The sequence below is a fragment of the Aspergillus mulundensis genome, assembly GCF_003369625.1.
Source record: "Aspergillus mulundensis strain DSM 5745 chromosome Unknown scaffold_10, whole genome shotgun sequence".
Lineage (NCBI taxonomy): Eukaryota > Fungi > Ascomycota > Eurotiomycetes > Eurotiales > Aspergillaceae > Aspergillus > Aspergillus mulundensis.
This window is the reverse complement of record NW_020797898.1, coordinates 1,251,546-1,269,619: the sequence shown is the minus strand read 5'-3', so window position 1 is coordinate 1,269,619 and position 18,074 is coordinate 1,251,546. Positions and strand designations below refer to the sequence as shown.

The 18,074-nt window shown below is 52.1% G+C and overlaps 4 protein-coding genes across 4 annotated transcripts; 1 reads left to right on the top strand and 3 right to left on the bottom strand.

Annotated features, from left to right (window-relative positions):
- Positions 1-812: 812 nt before the first annotated feature.
- On the bottom strand, positions 813-8,331 carry DSM5745_08802 (1-phosphatidylinositol-3-phosphate 5-kinase FAB1; the record flags this gene model as incomplete). The annotated part of the gene is made up of 2 exons (XM_026750818.1): positions 813-930; positions 977-8,331. 2 exons carry the CDS (start codon positions 8,329-8,331, stop codon positions 813-815), a joined length of 7,473 nt encoding a protein of 2,490 aa, XP_026600831.1.
- A 728-nt stretch (positions 8,332-9,059) lies between these two features.
- Positions 9,060-13,659, top strand: DSM5745_08801 (uncharacterized protein; the record flags this gene model as incomplete). The annotated part of the gene is made up of 2 exons (XM_026750817.1): positions 9,060-9,209; positions 9,265-13,659. The coding sequence occupies 2 exons, from the start codon at positions 9,060-9,062 to the stop codon at positions 13,657-13,659; spliced, it is 4,545 nt and encodes a 1,514-aa protein (XP_026600830.1).
- An 869-nt stretch (positions 13,660-14,528) lies between these two features.
- On the bottom strand, positions 14,529-15,555 carry DSM5745_08800 (SUR7/PalI family protein; the record flags this gene model as incomplete). Its single annotated transcript, XM_026750816.1, has 2 exons — positions 14,529-15,371; positions 15,418-15,555. 2 exons carry the CDS (start codon positions 15,553-15,555, stop codon positions 14,529-14,531), a joined length of 981 nt encoding a protein of 326 aa, XP_026600829.1.
- Positions 15,556-16,706: 1,151 nt separating this feature from the next.
- Positions 16,707-17,811, bottom strand: DSM5745_08799 (uncharacterized protein; the record flags this gene model as incomplete). The annotated part of the gene is made up of 3 exons (XM_026750815.1): positions 16,707-17,399; positions 17,445-17,515; positions 17,568-17,811. The coding sequence occupies 3 exons, from the start codon at positions 17,809-17,811 to the stop codon at positions 16,707-16,709; spliced, it is 1,008 nt and encodes a 335-aa protein (XP_026600828.1).
- Between the last annotated feature and the right edge of the window lie 263 nt (positions 17,812-18,074).

Here is an 18,074-nt window from a genome sequence, read left to right as displayed (position 1 = left end):
GCCGTCAAACCACTGAGTAGTCGAGGGTACCTTAGGTAGGCAGATAGCTTGTGTAGGATAAGGTGTTCGCGCATCAAGTCCGCAAGCTCAAGGGCTCGCAAGATCGTCGGCGAAAGCGAGATCCTCTTGGTCCTTGAAAAAGGTAGAAAAGAGCTGAAGGAAATCAAGAGAAAACCGAGGAGGCGCACTTTGCGGGGAAACGCAGCGCAAATCGAAATCGGCCGAGCCGCGGGAGCTCCTCGAGAGGTCAGATGCAGAAGGTGCTCCCGTGAGCCCGCGAACTCATTCAGAAGGCACGACCCTTACTCAAGGTCCTATTCAGCTCTGGAGATTCTCGAAAAGGTAGAAAAAGAAGAGGAACAGAAAAATAATAATGAAACAGACTACGAAAACCACGAAAATACTTATCCCGCGCGGTACGTCTTCATATGATCTCGGCAAATCATGAGCCCGGGCTGCGTCCCGACTTCCGCCGATGGTTCGGCATCCACTCGGCGTAGCGGAGAATGGGCATCGAAGGCCTTACTTTTTGTGTATATACTTTCGAAATGGAGTGAGTCTATAGAAGCCGAAGAGACTTAAAAGTATGTCTAGTATGTACGCATGTGTTCGTAGTTATAGACCCGATTACCGAAAGGTGTGAACATAAAAGAAGGGTACTGCGTTGTGTACAAATGGCTGTAAAAATGAGGGCGTAGACTTCCCATTTGTCCCCTGTCTTGTTGGTCGTAATCATGTCCATCTATGCATCATATCATAACTCATATTCGTATCCTCATCAGCTTGGTAGGTCATGTACAAAGGGTCGCAAGCTAGAAGCCGTGTCCAGCAGCTTCAGCGGCGTCTCCCTCGGTCAGAGAGTGGTGGTGGCTCAAGTGCCCATGAGCTTCCATTGGCGCATATCGTGATGATTGAAACTGATGCCAGCAGCTGAGCAAAGTTAGCTACGGTCTGAGAACTATCCGGGGTTACTAACCTTGGTGCCTGTAGCACGTAACGCGCCATAGCTTCTCTAAACCGACTCTTGTATTCCTTCGGACTGGTCACTGTAGGCCGGTTCTTGCCTCCACCAGCGAATCCGCGGTCTTTAATCCAGGACTCGAGCTTCTTGTCCCAGGTATACGTACGGATACAGTCAATAACTCCAACCACCAACTCAGAGCGACTCTCATCAATGGCAATCATCAACGAGTAGTCCATGACATTCTGACGGCCCAAAAAGAGAGTATCGTTCCACACGCTCTGGCTTAGAAGCTTCTTTGAGTGCTCCCGAGCGAACAAGGGAGTCTCATAGATGAAGTCCACCATGTTCTCGTCAAGAAGAACCTCATTTCGTTCACCGGTGCTTTGCACCTTACGATTCCGCATTGAACCCTTGAGGTCGAAAATCCGTGTTGGCACTCGGTCGTAGAAAAGGTTCTCCATTAGAAGAAGGAACCAATTGAACTCGGTGTTTGTGGCAGGGTTCTTGATAATCACCTGGTAGAAGCCAAACATCTTTGCAATTGCAGATGGGAGCTCATGAAACAATGCTTCAGACATGATTTGAAAATACGCAGGAGCGAACTTCAAGAAAGCCTGTGTCTCGATGGGCGACAGCGACTTGAGAATGAACCTGTCGTCAAGAGTTTTCAGAAACAGCGAATTGGTTTTTCCTCCTTTCGAATCCCACTTGGCGCACCGGGATAGTGATTCCACGATGCGATCTGCGATGCCGCACTTTTTCCGCAGGGCGTCAAACTGTTCCGCGTAGAAGACCTTGCACAGCATCTTCGCTTGCCCTTCTTGAAACTGGTACTTGAGATGGGTGCCGGTAGACCGCAGCAGCGCATGCTCTACCCGCGCCTCATCCATTGCTTCCACGCCACGTTCCAGGTCAAGCGAATTGTCACCTGCTTCTTCATGCCGTCTCTGTATGCTAGCCAACTTCTCTTTGTAGTCACCGGAGTCTAAGGCAAATGCTATGAGTGAGCTTGGCTCGTCCTCGCGCACGATTATATCGCAGTCGGCAAAGACGTGGTCAGACATGGTGAGTGGGTAATCAAGAGGCGCCCAACCGCTGGCTGATCGCTCTGACCAAAAGTTCGTCAACAGTTTCAAGAGCGTACTCCTTTCGTGCTTCGGTAACTCCTTCAGGTCTATAGACTCATCCTCCGGTGAATTTTTAGCCAATTCGTCGCTTGCATCTGCAACATGATGCCCGTCTACTGAGGTGCGCTCTTCGTCGCTGTGCCCTTCTTCAGCCTCGGCTTCGGATATATTATGGTCAATTTCCTGAGACTGGCTTGCTGGCGGTTCAGCGGCGGATGGATCAGGGGTTGGAGGCTGTAGGCGTTGCTCCTCGTCTGACGGAGCTCTTGCCGAGTCCTGGCTCCCTCGACCTGACTCATCCGTTGAAAGTCGCGGGACCGATGAGGGAAGGTCGTCACCCTCAGCGGATGGCTCGCGCTCTTCCACTGCTTCGCGAACATTCTTGTACACTTCCACGATGGGCTTCGACGAAGCAAGGGGGTACGCACGGGAGTGGCTACCTTTAGCAGCCCTTTGGGCTCGCTCACGCTGGCGCTCTTTCTCAAATTCACGGCTCAATTGTTCGAAATGTTTGGCCAGAGATGATACACGATTCTTCTTCGAAGGTATTGAGCGAGGTATCAAAGATTGACCCGGTGTGAGCCGTGCAGTTCGGAATGCGCTAAGATTAAAGCGCTCTGACAACCTTTTATCTGAGTTTTTCGATTTGAAGTCTAATGGCGGGCTCACAGTGCCGCTAGACCTTTGGAGTTTGCCTGGACCAAGTCTTGTGCCCCTAATTGAGTCCGGCGCAAGATCCTTCAGATTCAGGACAGGCTGTGTTCGCGCGCGCAGTAGTGGTGGAGAGGAGGACTTCCCATTGAGGCGGAACGAACCTTCTGATGGTCGTGGAATGGCAGAGAAACCGTGCTGTGGCGTCGAGGGCAATCCAACAGTCGGCTGCTCAACGTCATTGCTCTCGCTTCTGCCCGCATCGCCGACCTTATCCTCGGCCACTTCTACGGCTTCAGGGAATACCTCCGGGTTGTCTCGTTCAGCCGAGGGCTTTGAAAGGCCTTCATTGCCCAAGGATTGAGGTATTTCATCCTGGGCCGAGTCAGCTAATGAATCCGCATTTTGTGTCTCAGTTCCAACTTCAGCACCCTCGTGGAGAGATTCTTGTGATGCTGAAGTGAGTTTTCCCTCTGGGGTAGGAGACGGGGCAGCTGAGCGCATTTCGTCAGCGTTGGTATGGTCTTCGGGAGGTATGGCCCTTTTCTTCTCCCCTGAATGCTCCTCAACAACCGAAGTCAGAAAATCCTGGGTTTTCTCAGGGGATAGCGTCATGCGGCGAACTATACGAGCACCATCTGGAGTCTGACTCCGCTCATTTTCAGCCTCAGTTGGAGTTGTCGGTTGTTCATCATTTGAAGTAAGAGAAGTGACTGAGGCATCCCTGTCCAGGAAAATCTTCTTCAACTGCAGAGTAGCCAGTCGTCTGATATCCTTCTCAGACGGGAAAAAGTTCTTTTCAAACTCAGCGAAGGCGTTATCCCATTCCACCACTTTTTCCTGAACGGACCTCATCGCCTTGTTCAAGGGGATGACCTCCCAATACCGAGAATTCATGTACCTCTCTTGCAATTGCTTGATCATCTGAGTGTGATGCTCGTTGGCCTTCTTGGTCATATTCTCAATCTCCACCTTACAATCCTCCACGAGATCCGGTAGCACACTTTCAACGTTTATTGCTTTTAGCCGTGCTTTGACCGAAAGCATAAATTTAGTAATGCGCTGCTCATTCTTCAAGTAAACTTCTTTCTTGAGCGTCAAGTCATTATCAACTTTCCAGGTCACTCTCGTTCTGGGAACAATGATCTCAAGCAGATTGATTGGATCATATTGAATTCGAATAGCGATGTCCTTAAAGCCAAAATAGCGTAGATGATCTCTTTGCAGGTCGTGGGGGCAGACTCCCGCACGAGCATGCAGATTCTTGCTCCAGAACGAAAGCTCAAGGTACTTGCCAAAGGAATACTTCCAGGTGCTATCAGACATGGGGAAGACTTGCGTTTCATTGCCGCATATTTTGCAGCAGCTCCACATCAGAATTGTGTCTTGAAAACCTCGGAGCTTTGAGGGATATGGCTGAGTGAAAATGCTAATCTGGGCTTCCCCGTGCACATACTGGCGATGATGCTCATGCATTCGCTTTTCACAGCCATTGGCCGTACATACGGCATTTGCGTTGAGACATATGTCCTCCACATATTGTCCGAGTGTACAGTCAGGCTCGAATACGATATCATCTCCATGCTCATTATAGAACTCCAACGCAAGAAGATCTGGCCCTGAGCATGGAACCGACGTTGTAGTACAAACAAGGCTGAACAGAATGACGATATTCTGGTGCGCGTACGGGTCGAAGAGACCAACTGTGCCGGAAATGTAGGCTTCCCACTGGCGTTTTTGAGTCTGATAGTGGTGCAGGGCTCGGTCGTACTCCGCATCATGGACTGCTTGAAGGACCTCTTTGACCTTGGGAGATGCATCTTTGGGCGCCTCGTGAACCATTTCCGGCGTTATAAGAGAGAATTTGAGGTTTTTAGTCTTCTCGTCAGTTGATTGGTCCTCTTGGGAACTTTGATCACGAAGGCGTTTGAGGTAAGCTAGTCTCCGCTCCATGGCCCTCGCCCGCATAAGAAGATATGGGGGTTCAAATTTGACGAAAGGTGATGCAGACAGAAGCTTAGTCTCATGGTCTCGAACGATATCCTCATAATAGGTCGGCATGGGAACATCATCAGGGACGTCGGCAACGTCGCTTGATACACCCTTATCTTGCTTATCAGTGACGGGTTTTGTCGACTGCACTGTCGCAGCGTCTTGCATTGTCGCTAGCGAGGACTGTGGCCGCTGGTGCGCCTCATCAAACTTTTTCTCGACCGTGGGTGACGCAGGAATTTGCGCAAATTCGTCTCTCATAACACAAGTCTCCAGCCTGAGGTTATACACAACATAAGTCATAAACTCAGTGATCCTTTTCACTTTTGCAAGTACATCACCATTACCTCCGCGAAGAACAATTGTGCACCCAAGCTCCTTTTGGCAACCAGAGATATAGATGTAGGTCTTGCGTTGGCCTCCGTAGACGTACGTTTTCACATCGAAGCTGCCGCATTCGCTGGTCACCGGGGTGGTCACAAGTTTATCCATAGAAGTGATAATTCGGGTTTGCGTGCATCGGGAAACAGCCTCAAGGACTGACGATTTGACATTGTACACGGTTGCAATCCCGGCGCGGTCTAGCAGTTCCAAAGCCAGTCCTGAAACATTCCTTTCAACCAGCAGCAGATTGGGCCGCAAGGCTGATATTCGGCTGATCAGATTTTCAAGGAACTCACGTTCCTGTCGAATGACATGCTCCAAGCTCATGAACTGCTGTTGATGACGCGCATATTCCAGGGCGAAGGCGATGATGAGAATTTTTGGCTGAATAATGCTCCGGGGCATGCTTTTGAGCGCGACATTTTTGCTGAAAACCAAGCCTGACACATAGGAGGTATCGCCAGGACGTCCACCTGGTATCTTCTTCAGTTTGATATAATGACGAATGTCCATATCGTCGCCACTCTGAACTTCCGGGTCCACTTCATCGGCTGCTTTCAGCAAAATGGGAAGAAGTGCTGTCTCCCAGCTTTGAGGATGTGGTACTGAGGAGTCATCAAGGAGCTGCCGCAGCAGTTTACGAACGTGCTGTAAGCTAGCTTTACCCATCTCAACCGGCGGTGCTCCAGAGCCTCTCATGGAGGAACTCCTAGTCATTTTGAATCCGCTAGCGTTTAGAGAAGCGGGTATAGCTTGCCCAGCATTTTGATGGTCGTAGGGGTTGAATATAGCCTCCTTTGAAGTACGAGGGGACTGGCGATGAATGCTGCTAGCGACACTGAGATTGCGACGGCGAGAAGAACGGGGTAAGTTTGCCGCTCTAAGACTGTTCATGCTGCTGTCGTCTAAGTCACGACCGGAATGGGCAAATCCGACAGTGCTCCGGTCCCCAAAAGCCGAACGGCCCTTCTTCATCGAGGCAAAGAAGCCACCTAGCATAGTTCTTTCGTTGTCAACGCCGCCTTTAGACAGTGGACCTTCTGTCGCTGCTGCTAGTAGGTTTGGCTGTTCATCGCCACTGGATGCGTCGTCGGAAAGATATTGAGCGAGGTCTGGATCTATTATGTTATCCTTGTGGAAAGCAGGAAGGCGCATCTCAAAAGGAGAGTCATCCCCATGACGCCGCTGAAAAGGAGCTCGCTCGTCGTGATAGGGTTTGAAATTGCGAATGACTTGTTGGCGGGAATGATGGCGCTTGTGTCCCATAGAATGAGGTCGGCCACTCAAGGTAGACTTTAACGATCTTGAAGACGTTGGTCTAGCCAAAGGCCGATCTGGACTAATCTCAAGAACGGCTGAGCGGCGATTGTGCCCTTCTCCAGCACGTCTTGTCGCTGGAATAGCCATTGTGGGTGTTTTGTTTGAAGTGTTAAGAGACTGGGAAATGACGGATGCTGTATCATCATCGTCCGGGCCAGCGCGTGAAGAATTCCCGGTGCTGAGCTCGGACACGCGGGGATTAGCCATTATGGGGCTTTGTTCGCTGTCTGAGAACTCAGATGAATCATCATCATGACCGTTTATCATATGCTCGCAAGGCTTGCATACGCGTATTGTTCCTGGTTGGCCAAACTTCTCGCCTGGGATCAGAAGTGTGCACTTTGAATCGAATATTTGACCACAAGTACGACAGTGATGTTTTCGCCGGAATGTTGAGAAGGGTTCCCCGCAGTGAAAGCAGTCTTTCGCATTTTCATCGCGCATCCAGAAATCCTTACTTAGTAGTCTACTTCGGAGCTGAGTTACGACGCCGTCACCTGGGTTCGGACGGCGAGATTGGTTTCGGGAAGGTATTCTGTCAAAAGCAGTATTGAGGGGCGTGATAATGGTCGGAGAGCCCATGGTAGTACTAACAGATGAAATTTGCGATGTCGGGTAACCAGGCAACCGACCGGAACGAGTAATTTGCGGTCTTTCTTTGCTGTCATTCTGGGCTCGGGACTTCAGCGATTCCTTTGACTGACCCTCACCATCGACAAACGACATAGATGTGGCTAATGTGGAAGGTGTGCGTCCTTCGACGTAATTGCTGTCTTCTCCACTGGTAAAGTAATTGACGCTATCCGTGCCGGAGGCTGGGGCACTAGTCGTAAGATCCGGCTGCATTGATACGGCCGAATTTGATCTCGTTCGGTCTAGAGGTAGGCTGCCGTCCTGTGTCTCATCAATCGAGCGCTTGGCCTTCCGACTTGAAGCCGCGAAGCCCGTGTCCACTTCACGGCCTGTGCGTCCGTCCGGCCTTCTGGAGTTATCTCGAACTTGGCTCCCGCTATGAGTACTACTAGCATCCGCCACCGCCGATCCATCGTAGGCGTTAGTATAGGTCTTTGCTTGTAAGACCGGGGAGTGTGTTCGCTGCTGACTCCATCCCGAAGAGCTCAGGGACGTTTTTCGTGGGAAGTCATCATTATCGGTGCCACTTGATTCCAGTAGTTGCAGGTCATTCAATGGTTGTGTGGTAGACGCATCACTCATGGCACGGGCAGATTCTTTGATCGCATTGACATGTACTTCGGTGACCGCCGGATCTACAGCACCAGGGTTACCGGACGCCGCGGGCAGTGAGACACTATGAGGTCGTGTGTTCGCGGACGGAGGCACCGAGGCCTTCGATGATATACTCCCGGCCTTGGAGGAGACCCTTGAGGACTTTGATGCGCCTGGCGCAATGGAACCGTCATGAGTAGACGGGTGGCTCACGGAGGTTGGAGAGTTCAGGGCTGAGGGCAAAGGTGAGCCGGGATGGTGCTGAGTGTCGAGGGATACCGAATCTGGGGTACGTTTCGTAGTCAAGCGATCCGACGGATGACGTCTCGGTTCATCTGCAGACTTCCCTACTCCGCTGACCATACCTCTCATCCCGCCAACAGAAGTCCGTAATCGACTATATAATCCACTCAAACCACCCTGGATCTCGTCAGATATGCTCTTTTCATCCACGGCCGACGCCGGGGCGGGCGGGCTAGCGAACTCGTTGAACACAGTGAGGGCATCGGACTGGTAGGCTGCTGTATGTATCTGGTCCAGAGCGGCGTTCAAACTGTCGCGTTCCGCCTGTGTCGACAAAGATGCGCGGGAACTTCGTCGACCGAGTGGAAGGAAAATAGAGGATGCCGATGGACTGGACGTCCCTTGAGATGGTTGAGGGACCATATCCGTGTTCTGGCGTCGGAGACAACGGCCAACGCGTTGACAGTTAAAGATACAGCGGCGCTGCAAAGGCTACCAGGTAAGGATCACCCGGTTTGAGTTAGTACAAAGGAGCGGTGGCGAGCATCAAGGCTAATCTGCTGCGGAGACGCTTCGCGTTCCGTGCTTCGTAGAATTTCTGTGCAAACAAGAGCCATGCAGGAGGTAGCTGTTCATCTTTCGAGTATAAGCGCTACATCGAGTATAGGGCTTCAGAGCACGGGCCCAAGGAAGGACTGAGTGATGTCGTTGACAGGTGAGGGGGTGCAGTCGAGTGTTGTTTCTCTCTCTCGAGTCCAGTCCGGCCTGGAGCCCGAGTGCCTCACTGCCTAATCATGAAAGGAGTGACGTGGGGTTGTGGCTGTGCCGGTTGTGGCTAGTGACTGTCTACGTACCGTAATCTCGGTTGTGGCTGTGACAACGCGACGACCGCGTCGGCTTCATCAACAATTTCAGCTTATCGTCTGCTCAGTTCTGGGGGAGGTGCGCAGGGCCTGTTTGATATTAATAATTTGGCTGGATACGTTGCTTTCCTCAATGATCCCTCATTCCATCGTCTTCCAACCTTCCGATGCGGAACCTCTTACAGAAAGTCCGTGACCTTCAATGCAGAATCTCAGCCAGCTCCGGAGAAATACCATGTCGCGTACGGCCGCAAATGACCTCAGAACGTAGCACGGGCTGAATATACAATGAGTTCTTCGAGTTTCTGGATTTCACCCCTCATTGAACATTGTCTTTCAATCTACGTGACGGGGCAAGACCCCGGTTCAGATTGGGAAGATGATGGGAGCAACCTTCGGTTCTCCTCCCGCACCCAGCGCTTTGCGCGGATTAACGATGTAGGTCATGGGCTTCTTGTTGCCGATAGCTAGCTAATAACTTTTTTTTCTGCAGTTGCGCAAAGTAAACAATAGTGTTCAAGCCAGACTGACCGACCTAGATACGCAAATCGATGCCATCCTGTCAAAGGAGTCGCTACAGGAATATAATAAAGAGTTTCCAAACAAACCTCTTAACAAAGCCAGCATTCTCAACTACACAATCCAGCTAGACAGTTTCGAGCTGGTGTACGAATGCTTCGCATCGCCACCTGGAGTCATTTTGTATGTCAAACGGTTCAGCATCGCATGGGCACGAGGGAAGGCCCAGGAGCCGCCGAGAGGAAGAATTGTCACAAAGAAGCCAGCTCTGGTCAAGCTGTTGAAAAGAGTGAAAACTTTCAGAGACACGCATCAAACAAGCCAAGAGACAGTCAATACCGTAGACAGCATCGGGCAGAGCAATGAACACGGTGATATTCCTTCCCAGGCAGTCAACGGCCATACACATCATGCACAGCGTCAGTTGATGTCTCAATTGCCTCCACCTGATCCTCCAAGGTCTCCTGAGAAAAGTTCAGTTCACAATGCGGCGCCCTCGGGGAAGTTGTTGGGGCTCCTCGTGCCAACACGGGGACCAGAGACTAGACAACCCAGTCGAGAAATGTCTATGGATGTGCAGCCACCACAAGCAGTAAGACCTCGCCGTACAAGTCATATATCTACAAGCAATGAGCATCGTGGATTACGTGAAAAACAGAGTGCGACAGCAGTTGGGGATAGAGGTGTACTGGTGAATGTCAGCTCAGAACCACCTGCTTCCCAGTCAATAAACCGCCAATCCCATAATAGATCGACCAAACGAACCACTCCAGCCCCCATTGCAGCGCGGCAATCACCAAAGAAGGCTCCTGAGAGATCAAAATCCCCAGATTCACCCGAGAGGCAATTGCTACTTGAAGCATCCCAGTATGCCAATCCTTGGGAAGGTATGGATGGAATCAGCAGCGTTGACGTTACGGTGCCCGCCGATCAAAAGGAGCTTCTAGAATCTGACCCAAAGCCATGGTATCCGCCTCCAGCTGGGTGCAATATAGTTTCTGGCAACGTACCTCCGGCGCTTCTAGCGAAATGGAATGACTTGGCCTTTCGCCGAACTCAGGCTGAAGCGGAGAGGCCGGAATCTGTGAATGATGATCGTCCTACAACCCCTAGCAAGCCAACCGACGGAGCGTCAACTGGATCCGTGACAGATTGGTCCTCATCGCCTGAACGGACTCCCAGCCGCGGTGTCCTGCCGACGGACAGCAGTCCAGTTAGAGATGAAGATGTGCGTATTCGAAAGTCGCGGGACCCGAGGGAGCAGCGTAACCTGGTAAAGCGCATCGATCTCGAATTGCAGACGATCGAGGAGAATCCAGTGCCCCAACTTGACAAGAATGCAGACCCGACTCAGGCAACGGCAGATGCAGAGAGTGAGCCGCATCCGGAAGCCAATACTTCAGATATGGCTGGCAATGGTGGACATATACCCGAGGGGTGTAGTTCTGACGCGGGAATGGCATCTGACGGCGGCAGTTCCGATTCAGAAATGGACGATGCGCCCGATACCGAAGCCATTGCCCAAGATATAGGTCGCGATGGCGATGGCCATGATCCAGGGCGCAGTTCTGATGCGGAGAACAACGACGCGCCAAACCCTGAGGTTATTGCCCCTGGCCCAGGTCTTCCTCTCGAAGACACTCGTGAACCCGACGGCAGTTCTAGTTCTGATGATTCGGAATGCAGTTCTGATGCGGAAAGCAACGACGCGCCAAGCCCTGAGGTCGTTGCCCCTAGCTCAGGTCTACCTCTTGAAGACACTCATGAACCCAACGGCAGTTCTAGTTCTGATGATTCAGACATGAATAGTGCGTCAGATGCTGAAGCCATTGCTCCAGGCATGACTCACGATGAGGAACATGAATCTGACGCCAGTTCTGACTCGGAGATGAGCGTTGCATATCCTCAGCCGCTAAGCGGTAGCACTCAACAAGGAACGTCCACACAAGAGAGGGTTTCGAGCTCGGGGCCAACCCTTCCTGAATCAGCAAGTCAGAAAATTCAGGTAGCTGAGACCCCAGTGGTTCGCAGCAAATCGCATCCCGCCATGTCGAACTCAGAGGCTTCAAGGACAGGTCTCGGTAACGCAGGATTCCAGTCCCAAGCTGACAAATCCTCCTCCCAATCACGCATCCTCAACACATACGCTAGCCACGAAGGAGATAGCAAAGAACAGACATCACAGGAGAGTTCTAGGTCTGTCCCAGCGACTGCACCCAACCCTCCCAATCATGTGCACGTCATGGGCACGCCTCTAAGCAGTCAAGGGCCGGCAACGCAACCCACCCCGTGGTCCGCATATACATCATCAGGACAGCAAATTGTCGATGTGGGCATGCCTGCTGCTCTCACGTATCACTCCCAATCCTCGAAAGCCTTTTCCTCCTACCGCGATATGCCTTCATCGTCCATGTTGTCAATTGATGACCCTGTGAGTCCAAGCATACGCGGCTCTGCACGAGGCACGCCCCTTAGGCATGACCGCGCATCTCCACTAAAGCGTTTCGCGTCCGACGTTGACAGTGACCACGGCTCGCCCTCAAAGCGAGCCAAGGTCGATCATGAGCCTACAGCATTCAAAGTCGAAGGTGGACTCGACGAGCATATAATTACCCGTCACCAGAGCTACATTATCAACTCAGCGCAGTCCATGGAAGCGGTGGGGATTTATCAGACATTTCGAAGCAACTACCCGAGCTACAACGGAGATTACGAGCATTTCACCAAAATGTGTTCGAGATTGCAATCTTTTCGAGAACGCGGGAGTCTGCAGAGATCCTTTTTGTGGGACGACTTTATCATCAAAAACCTTGAAACTTATCCTTCCTACCTTGCGGATTGCTACAGCAACAACATCAAGCCGTCGGAGTATGAAGAGTATTTTGCGGACACTTTTTCAAAGCCAACTTATAAGAAACGCAGGCTCGGCATATCGGATATCACTGCCTGCGCCGCACAGGTCGTCACTATTGATGAGCCTATGGACATGTCGCGGGAGCTAAACGACACGAAGGTATCATTTACGGGAAGCCTGAGAGACCAGCTTTCTAACCTCCATACGCATTCGTTCACGGCGCAAGAGCTGGCGGCTCAGGATAGGCAGTTCGGGAATGGTCAAAGTGAGGCTGATCAAGGTGAGGGTGATGCTGAATCTGCGTCGCAATATAGCATCCCTGACAGTGAACCCGCTCGTGCTGCCGCTCGGGGAGATGCCGGTCACCATGCACAAAAGGCACCCAAATTCTCTCCTGTCTTGGAAGACAGTGACGAAGACATGGAAGACGCCGATACAGACATCGACCTGGACGACGCAGCTCACGAAACGGCCAGCGTCGAGCTAGGCGAAGACGAAATCTCACCGGAGTCGCCGCAGGTGGAAAGCAAGCTTCCTGCAAAACCATTACCTGAAAGTCCAGTCCCAAACACAGAGTTCAACAAAGCAAATGAACCCGCCCCCGCGCCGGCACCTATACACAGCACGCTTCCCGCAGAAGCTCTGCCCGAAAAGCCAGCTGCTGATATAGCTCTGACCACGGCCTCGGACGCTGTCATGGACTCCGGAGTCCGAGAAACTAGTAACAAGGACAACGTATCCGTTCCTGCTCCAACTCCGGTACAAACCAAGGAGCCGCCCCCAGGTCCAACTCCAGAAAAGCTAGCTCCGAGGGCAGTACTAGCCAGCACACCCAACAAACGTGTTGAAGTCGTCTTTAGAACCCCATCTTCAGCCACAATCAACACCACCGGCAGACAGATCAAGCCTGCTTCCACCCCGACTCCATCCCGAAACAAACTCCCGGCGCACTCAACACCGCAGAGACCTGTCTCTGCTTCACGTGCTGCTCCAATCCCAGTCCCAGTCCCAGTCCCAGTTCCGAACAACGTCAAGGATGCAACCGATGTCTCGGAAGAAGAAGAAGACGCGGCCAAGGACGCCGTCTCAGACGAAGAAAATGAAGAGGATTACATAGCCGGAGATACAACGGAAACGGACGAAGAAATGGTGGACGATGCAGACGCAGAGGTAGCGGCAGCGGAAGCCGCATCTGAGGAGGAAGAAGAGGAGCCAGAAGCCGCATCTGAGAAAGAGGAGGAGCCAGAAGCCGCAGACGAAGACGAAGACGTAGCCGAAAACGCAACCGACGAAGACGAAGACGAAGAAGACGAAGATGAACCCCTCAACGAAAACTGGTTCACTTCCCTCCGCCACATCTTCCCGGCCAAACCCGTTTGGTCTGACGACCCGCACACCCCATTCAAGAAGTGGGCGCGCGCGGATCAGAACGTCCTCTCTGTTCGGAACCGGCGAGGCGGATTGAATATCCCTGTTGACGAGAAGGGGGTTATTCAGCGTATCCCGCGAGCTTGAAGCAAACGCGCTGTCGGGTCGCAGACGACGAGACGAGACGATGTGATCTGATTGAGATGAGACGACACGAGTTGCGAGCGATGGCTTTGATGAATGAACTGCGAGTTACTGGCATTTGATGATTGCGTTGTTACGCTTTTGCATTCCCTTGCGCTTTCAATATCGGTACGGTGTCATAGCGGACCTCACCCATCCATAACCCGACATCCTCATCCTTCCCATTCTTGACTTGCGATATATGTATGCATCGAGCGTTCGCCTTTCTCCCCTCTCAATCATACCCGGCTGGCCGGCTGGCCGGCTAGCAGGATGTATTTGTACCAGCTTCATCACTATTCTGTTGTTCTATCTACCTACCTGTCTATTTATCCTTCTACTTCCCGGGCTATTGATTCGCGGTACGGACTGCGTACAGGCTTAGTTAGTCTCAGCATTTTTGAGAGCGTGCAGTTTTGCGCGGACTATGATACAGAAGATATCTTCTCGGTGATACTGCGAATGAAGTCTATCTACCAGCTTCCAAGGCAATTCGGAAGTGACTATGTAGGGGAAAGTCAGGGTGTAGCTTGATGATATAATTCATTCATTCTCAAGGAGGGTATCGTTATCGTGCGTAAAACCTATCTACATCCATCCCAGTCCCGGTCCAATCCGTACCGAGCCACTAGAAAATAGATAATAAAACAAAATCGAAGAGTCTTCCAATCCGTATCCATGTCCATGCCCATCCAAATGAAATGCAATCGAAGAGATATTCCAGGTATAAATCAAGTCAGTGCAACTTGCATGATGTCGTTACTCTTTGAAGAGAAATCGAGCCGAAGACAATGTTTTTTTTTTTTTTGGGTTTCTGTTTTCTGAGTCTATGTTTAGACGTGGCGGAACGGCTCGTATGAGGTTGGCCGCTGCTGCGCAGGGTATTGAGGAGCGGCGGCCTGGTAAGGCGGGTGAGGAGAAGGGTAGCCGTCGCCAACGGGCTCGTAGGTGTAGGGGGCCTTCTCGGCGGTGATGCCACCGCGGTTACGGCCGTGACGGTGGTTGTAAGGCGAGCGGCCAGAGCAGCAGCAGGAGCTGATAGCCCAGAAGAGAGCGGCAGCTAGCGAGAAGGCCGTTGCGAGCCAAGTGGCGGCGTAGATGTTGCGGCCCATGTGTCCCTCAATTCCGTACGGCTTGATCTTGTCGTTGAACACGCCAGCAATGACGGCGAACATGGCGGTCGATGTAGCCGAGGCGGCGGCGGTGAAGAGGAACGCGGCGATGGCGATGAGGGTCGTTACGCACGAGCCCCAGCGGCTGAAGATGGCGGTGATACCGAGGAGGATCTCAAGGCCGGTCGCGGCGAAGGCGATGATGTAGGCAATGGACATCCATTTGGAGACGTTCTTGTAGACGTTCAGTGCGTCTTGGAGGTCATCGGGGATGGCGTTCTGCAGGCCCAAAGCCTTGAGGTTCCAGATTTCGACGGGGTCGAACCAGAACTGCGCTTCTGGGGAAGAGCAGTTGGAGACTTTGTAATTGTCGTTGGAGGTGACGTTGCCCTGGCAGTAGCCCCAGAGACCGATATTGTAGAAGTCAGGGATGTTGAAGTACTGCTGGACTTCATCGAGCGCGGAACCGAGATCGCCATCGTCAACGGAGATGTTGAGGTCATCGAGGACGCTGGATACTGAACTTTGGGCCGATGTGGAGCTATTTAGATCACGTAGATCGGCCTGAGAAGTTAGCCGCGAACGAAGACAACAATTGCAGGAAACATACCCTGAAGAAGTAGAGATCCCGTGTAGAATCAGTGCCACGATCGGTAGACCCCAGTCCAACGACAATCAGACATATTAAGGCGGCGATGGTGAGGACGTATGGGGTGAAGATGCAGACGAAGCGGCCGGCTTTACCCATTTTGAGAAGCTGGCTCCGGTCGGAGAATTTATGCGAGGTCGAAGTAAGGTTGGAGCTGATGGAGAGATGACAGACAATGGATAAAGATCTGATAGCAGGGCGAGAGGAAGATATTTATCAGAGGCTGGATGATGCGTTGGAAAGCGAGAGGCGCAGTGAGCGACTTCGCCTCTTTCTAATTTAAGCCCAAACAAACTCTCCCTGTGGCTGATCTTCACCCGCGCTAGCCTCTTTGGGCCTTACCACGCGTCACTGACGTCTCCAGCCTCGTTGAATTCTAGCATTAAACGGTCAATGCAGTCTAGTATGGAAGTAAGAGGTACAGATATTATGTCAAAGACAGATACTAGCTCTCCTCACACCCCAATCTACAACTGAAAGCAATGAGCACGAAGAGGTTAAGAGTGTAGGCTTCACCATTCCAGTCTTGGCGCCGTTGGATCGGTCTCTTGTAACCCCACACGCCCTGATCCAGATTTCGGGCAGAGCTTCGTAATCCCCCGGCCCGTGGTACGGAGTACGTATGATGGGCTGTCACTCGCTCAGCCCCGGCAGATTCTTCACCAGGCATCGACATTGTACCAACGCAGTAAATGCTGAATACGAGTTCCAGATTATCGCGATATCCAATTTTTGAGACTCGGAATTATTATCATACTTATCTTGCGGCTGTGAGGTCAAATCTCCGGTGCGGCTGAGCTCAGCCCTGGGAGTGGGCCTGGGCCCGCAAAATGCTGTTGTTGCCTGAAGGATGAGGCAGCGCTTTGTTTCAACACCAGCCACCTTTATCTCTCCAGCCATGCATGTTTCGTGACCTCACACGCGGCAGATCTCAGTCGTCATTTCATTCTTGACCCCTGATGACTATTATACTATCATGGCGCTGCAATACTTTTGATCAAGACCGTTCTCTGGTCTGTTCCCCCATCAAAGTACTCCGTACCGGGGAATTGCTAAGATTCGGGTTTCCTCCTCCAAAAACTCCCATCCACCATAATCGATTATCGGACCATGACCCTTCATTCAAATACTCTACTTATCTATACCATCTCAAGATTCAAGTGAGCATCAAACTCTGCGGCCATTGTGAAGAAATATACATTTATTCTCTAAATTTTGATGACATGCTTATATATGCAGCCGCAAACCCTCTAAAACCGTGTATAACTCGCCCTCTTCGGCGTCAACCTCAACATAATCGCATCGGTATCCCGATCCCCCTGCCCCGTCGCGCCCTGCCCACTCTCCCCATTCGCATTGCGATGATACCTTTGCGACGACCCCCCAAACACCGTCGCCAAGTGGCGTTTGGCAAACGGCTTCAGCGCCGGCACACTCGCACACAGGATCCCCGCATTCACCTCGATATACGACCAGTAGAACTGCTCCGTGATGTCCCACGTGTAGTCCGGCGAGGTGAGCGCATCGAGCATCTGCAGCGTGCGCTTGATCGCGATCGCGCAGACGAAGATACCCGAGGAGAAGATCAGGACCACTGAGATCCGCTGCGCCAGCCGCATGTTCAGACGCATGATCACGGGGATGGGGAGGAGGAGGGTCGCGACGTCCATGAGGATATTTGCGACGCTGAGGACCGTCATGATGGTGCGGGTGTCGATGCAGGACCCGCTTGTTATCGTGATGTCCCAGTTCTGGGCGATGGGGTTGCATCGGAAGAGGAAGAGGAAGGTGTAGACGAGGACGTAGCAGGTTGTTATGCCCATCAGGGCGAAGGTGAGCATGCGGAACCACTTCTGGGGCGAGAGGCGGAGGTAGAAGGCCAGGATGGAGAGCTTGGAGAGGACGACGGCCCAGGCGTAGAAGATTGTTGCGACGAGCGTCCACTGTTTTTTGTTAGTTTGTGGAGAGAGAGAGAGAGGTGCACTTACGACGCCCAGGCCGGGGTTGTACTGCGCCATTGTTACGTTCCACATGTGTAGGCCTACGCCGGCTTGCATGACTATTCGGTACATTGTGAGTATATACCGATATTTCGTCAGGGGCAGACTAACTTTTGAACGATATTGGTATCAGTATGATGGAACACACTACAGCACAGCAGACAAAGACATCGTCGAATTGGAACCGCGCCGCCGTCAGGAAGAAGCGCGTATACAGACGAAGCGCCACAACAGCCAAGGCAATCACCGCGGTGGTGATAGCGCACGCCGCCATGTTGGCCTGGATAGAGTCGCCCTCGAACCGCTCCACGCCCGCCGGCGGGTCGGCCATGTATGTGGTTTCTGGAGAGGCCATGATCGTGAGGGAAGGATGGGCTTCACGCCCGCACAAAAGAAAGACACAAAATGAGCGACAGAGTACAAAGTACGAAAAAAACGGAAGGAGGATCGGAAGGATTCCACGACTACGGAGTGGCACACACGACATGACGCCCTCGGTACTTTATACTACGGCTTACTCACTACACTAAATCGGCAGAGCAGACAAACAGCCTTCCGCAGACGATAGGTATAGTCTATACGAAGGCCGAGGGGCACGACGGATCGTGATCCCAGCAC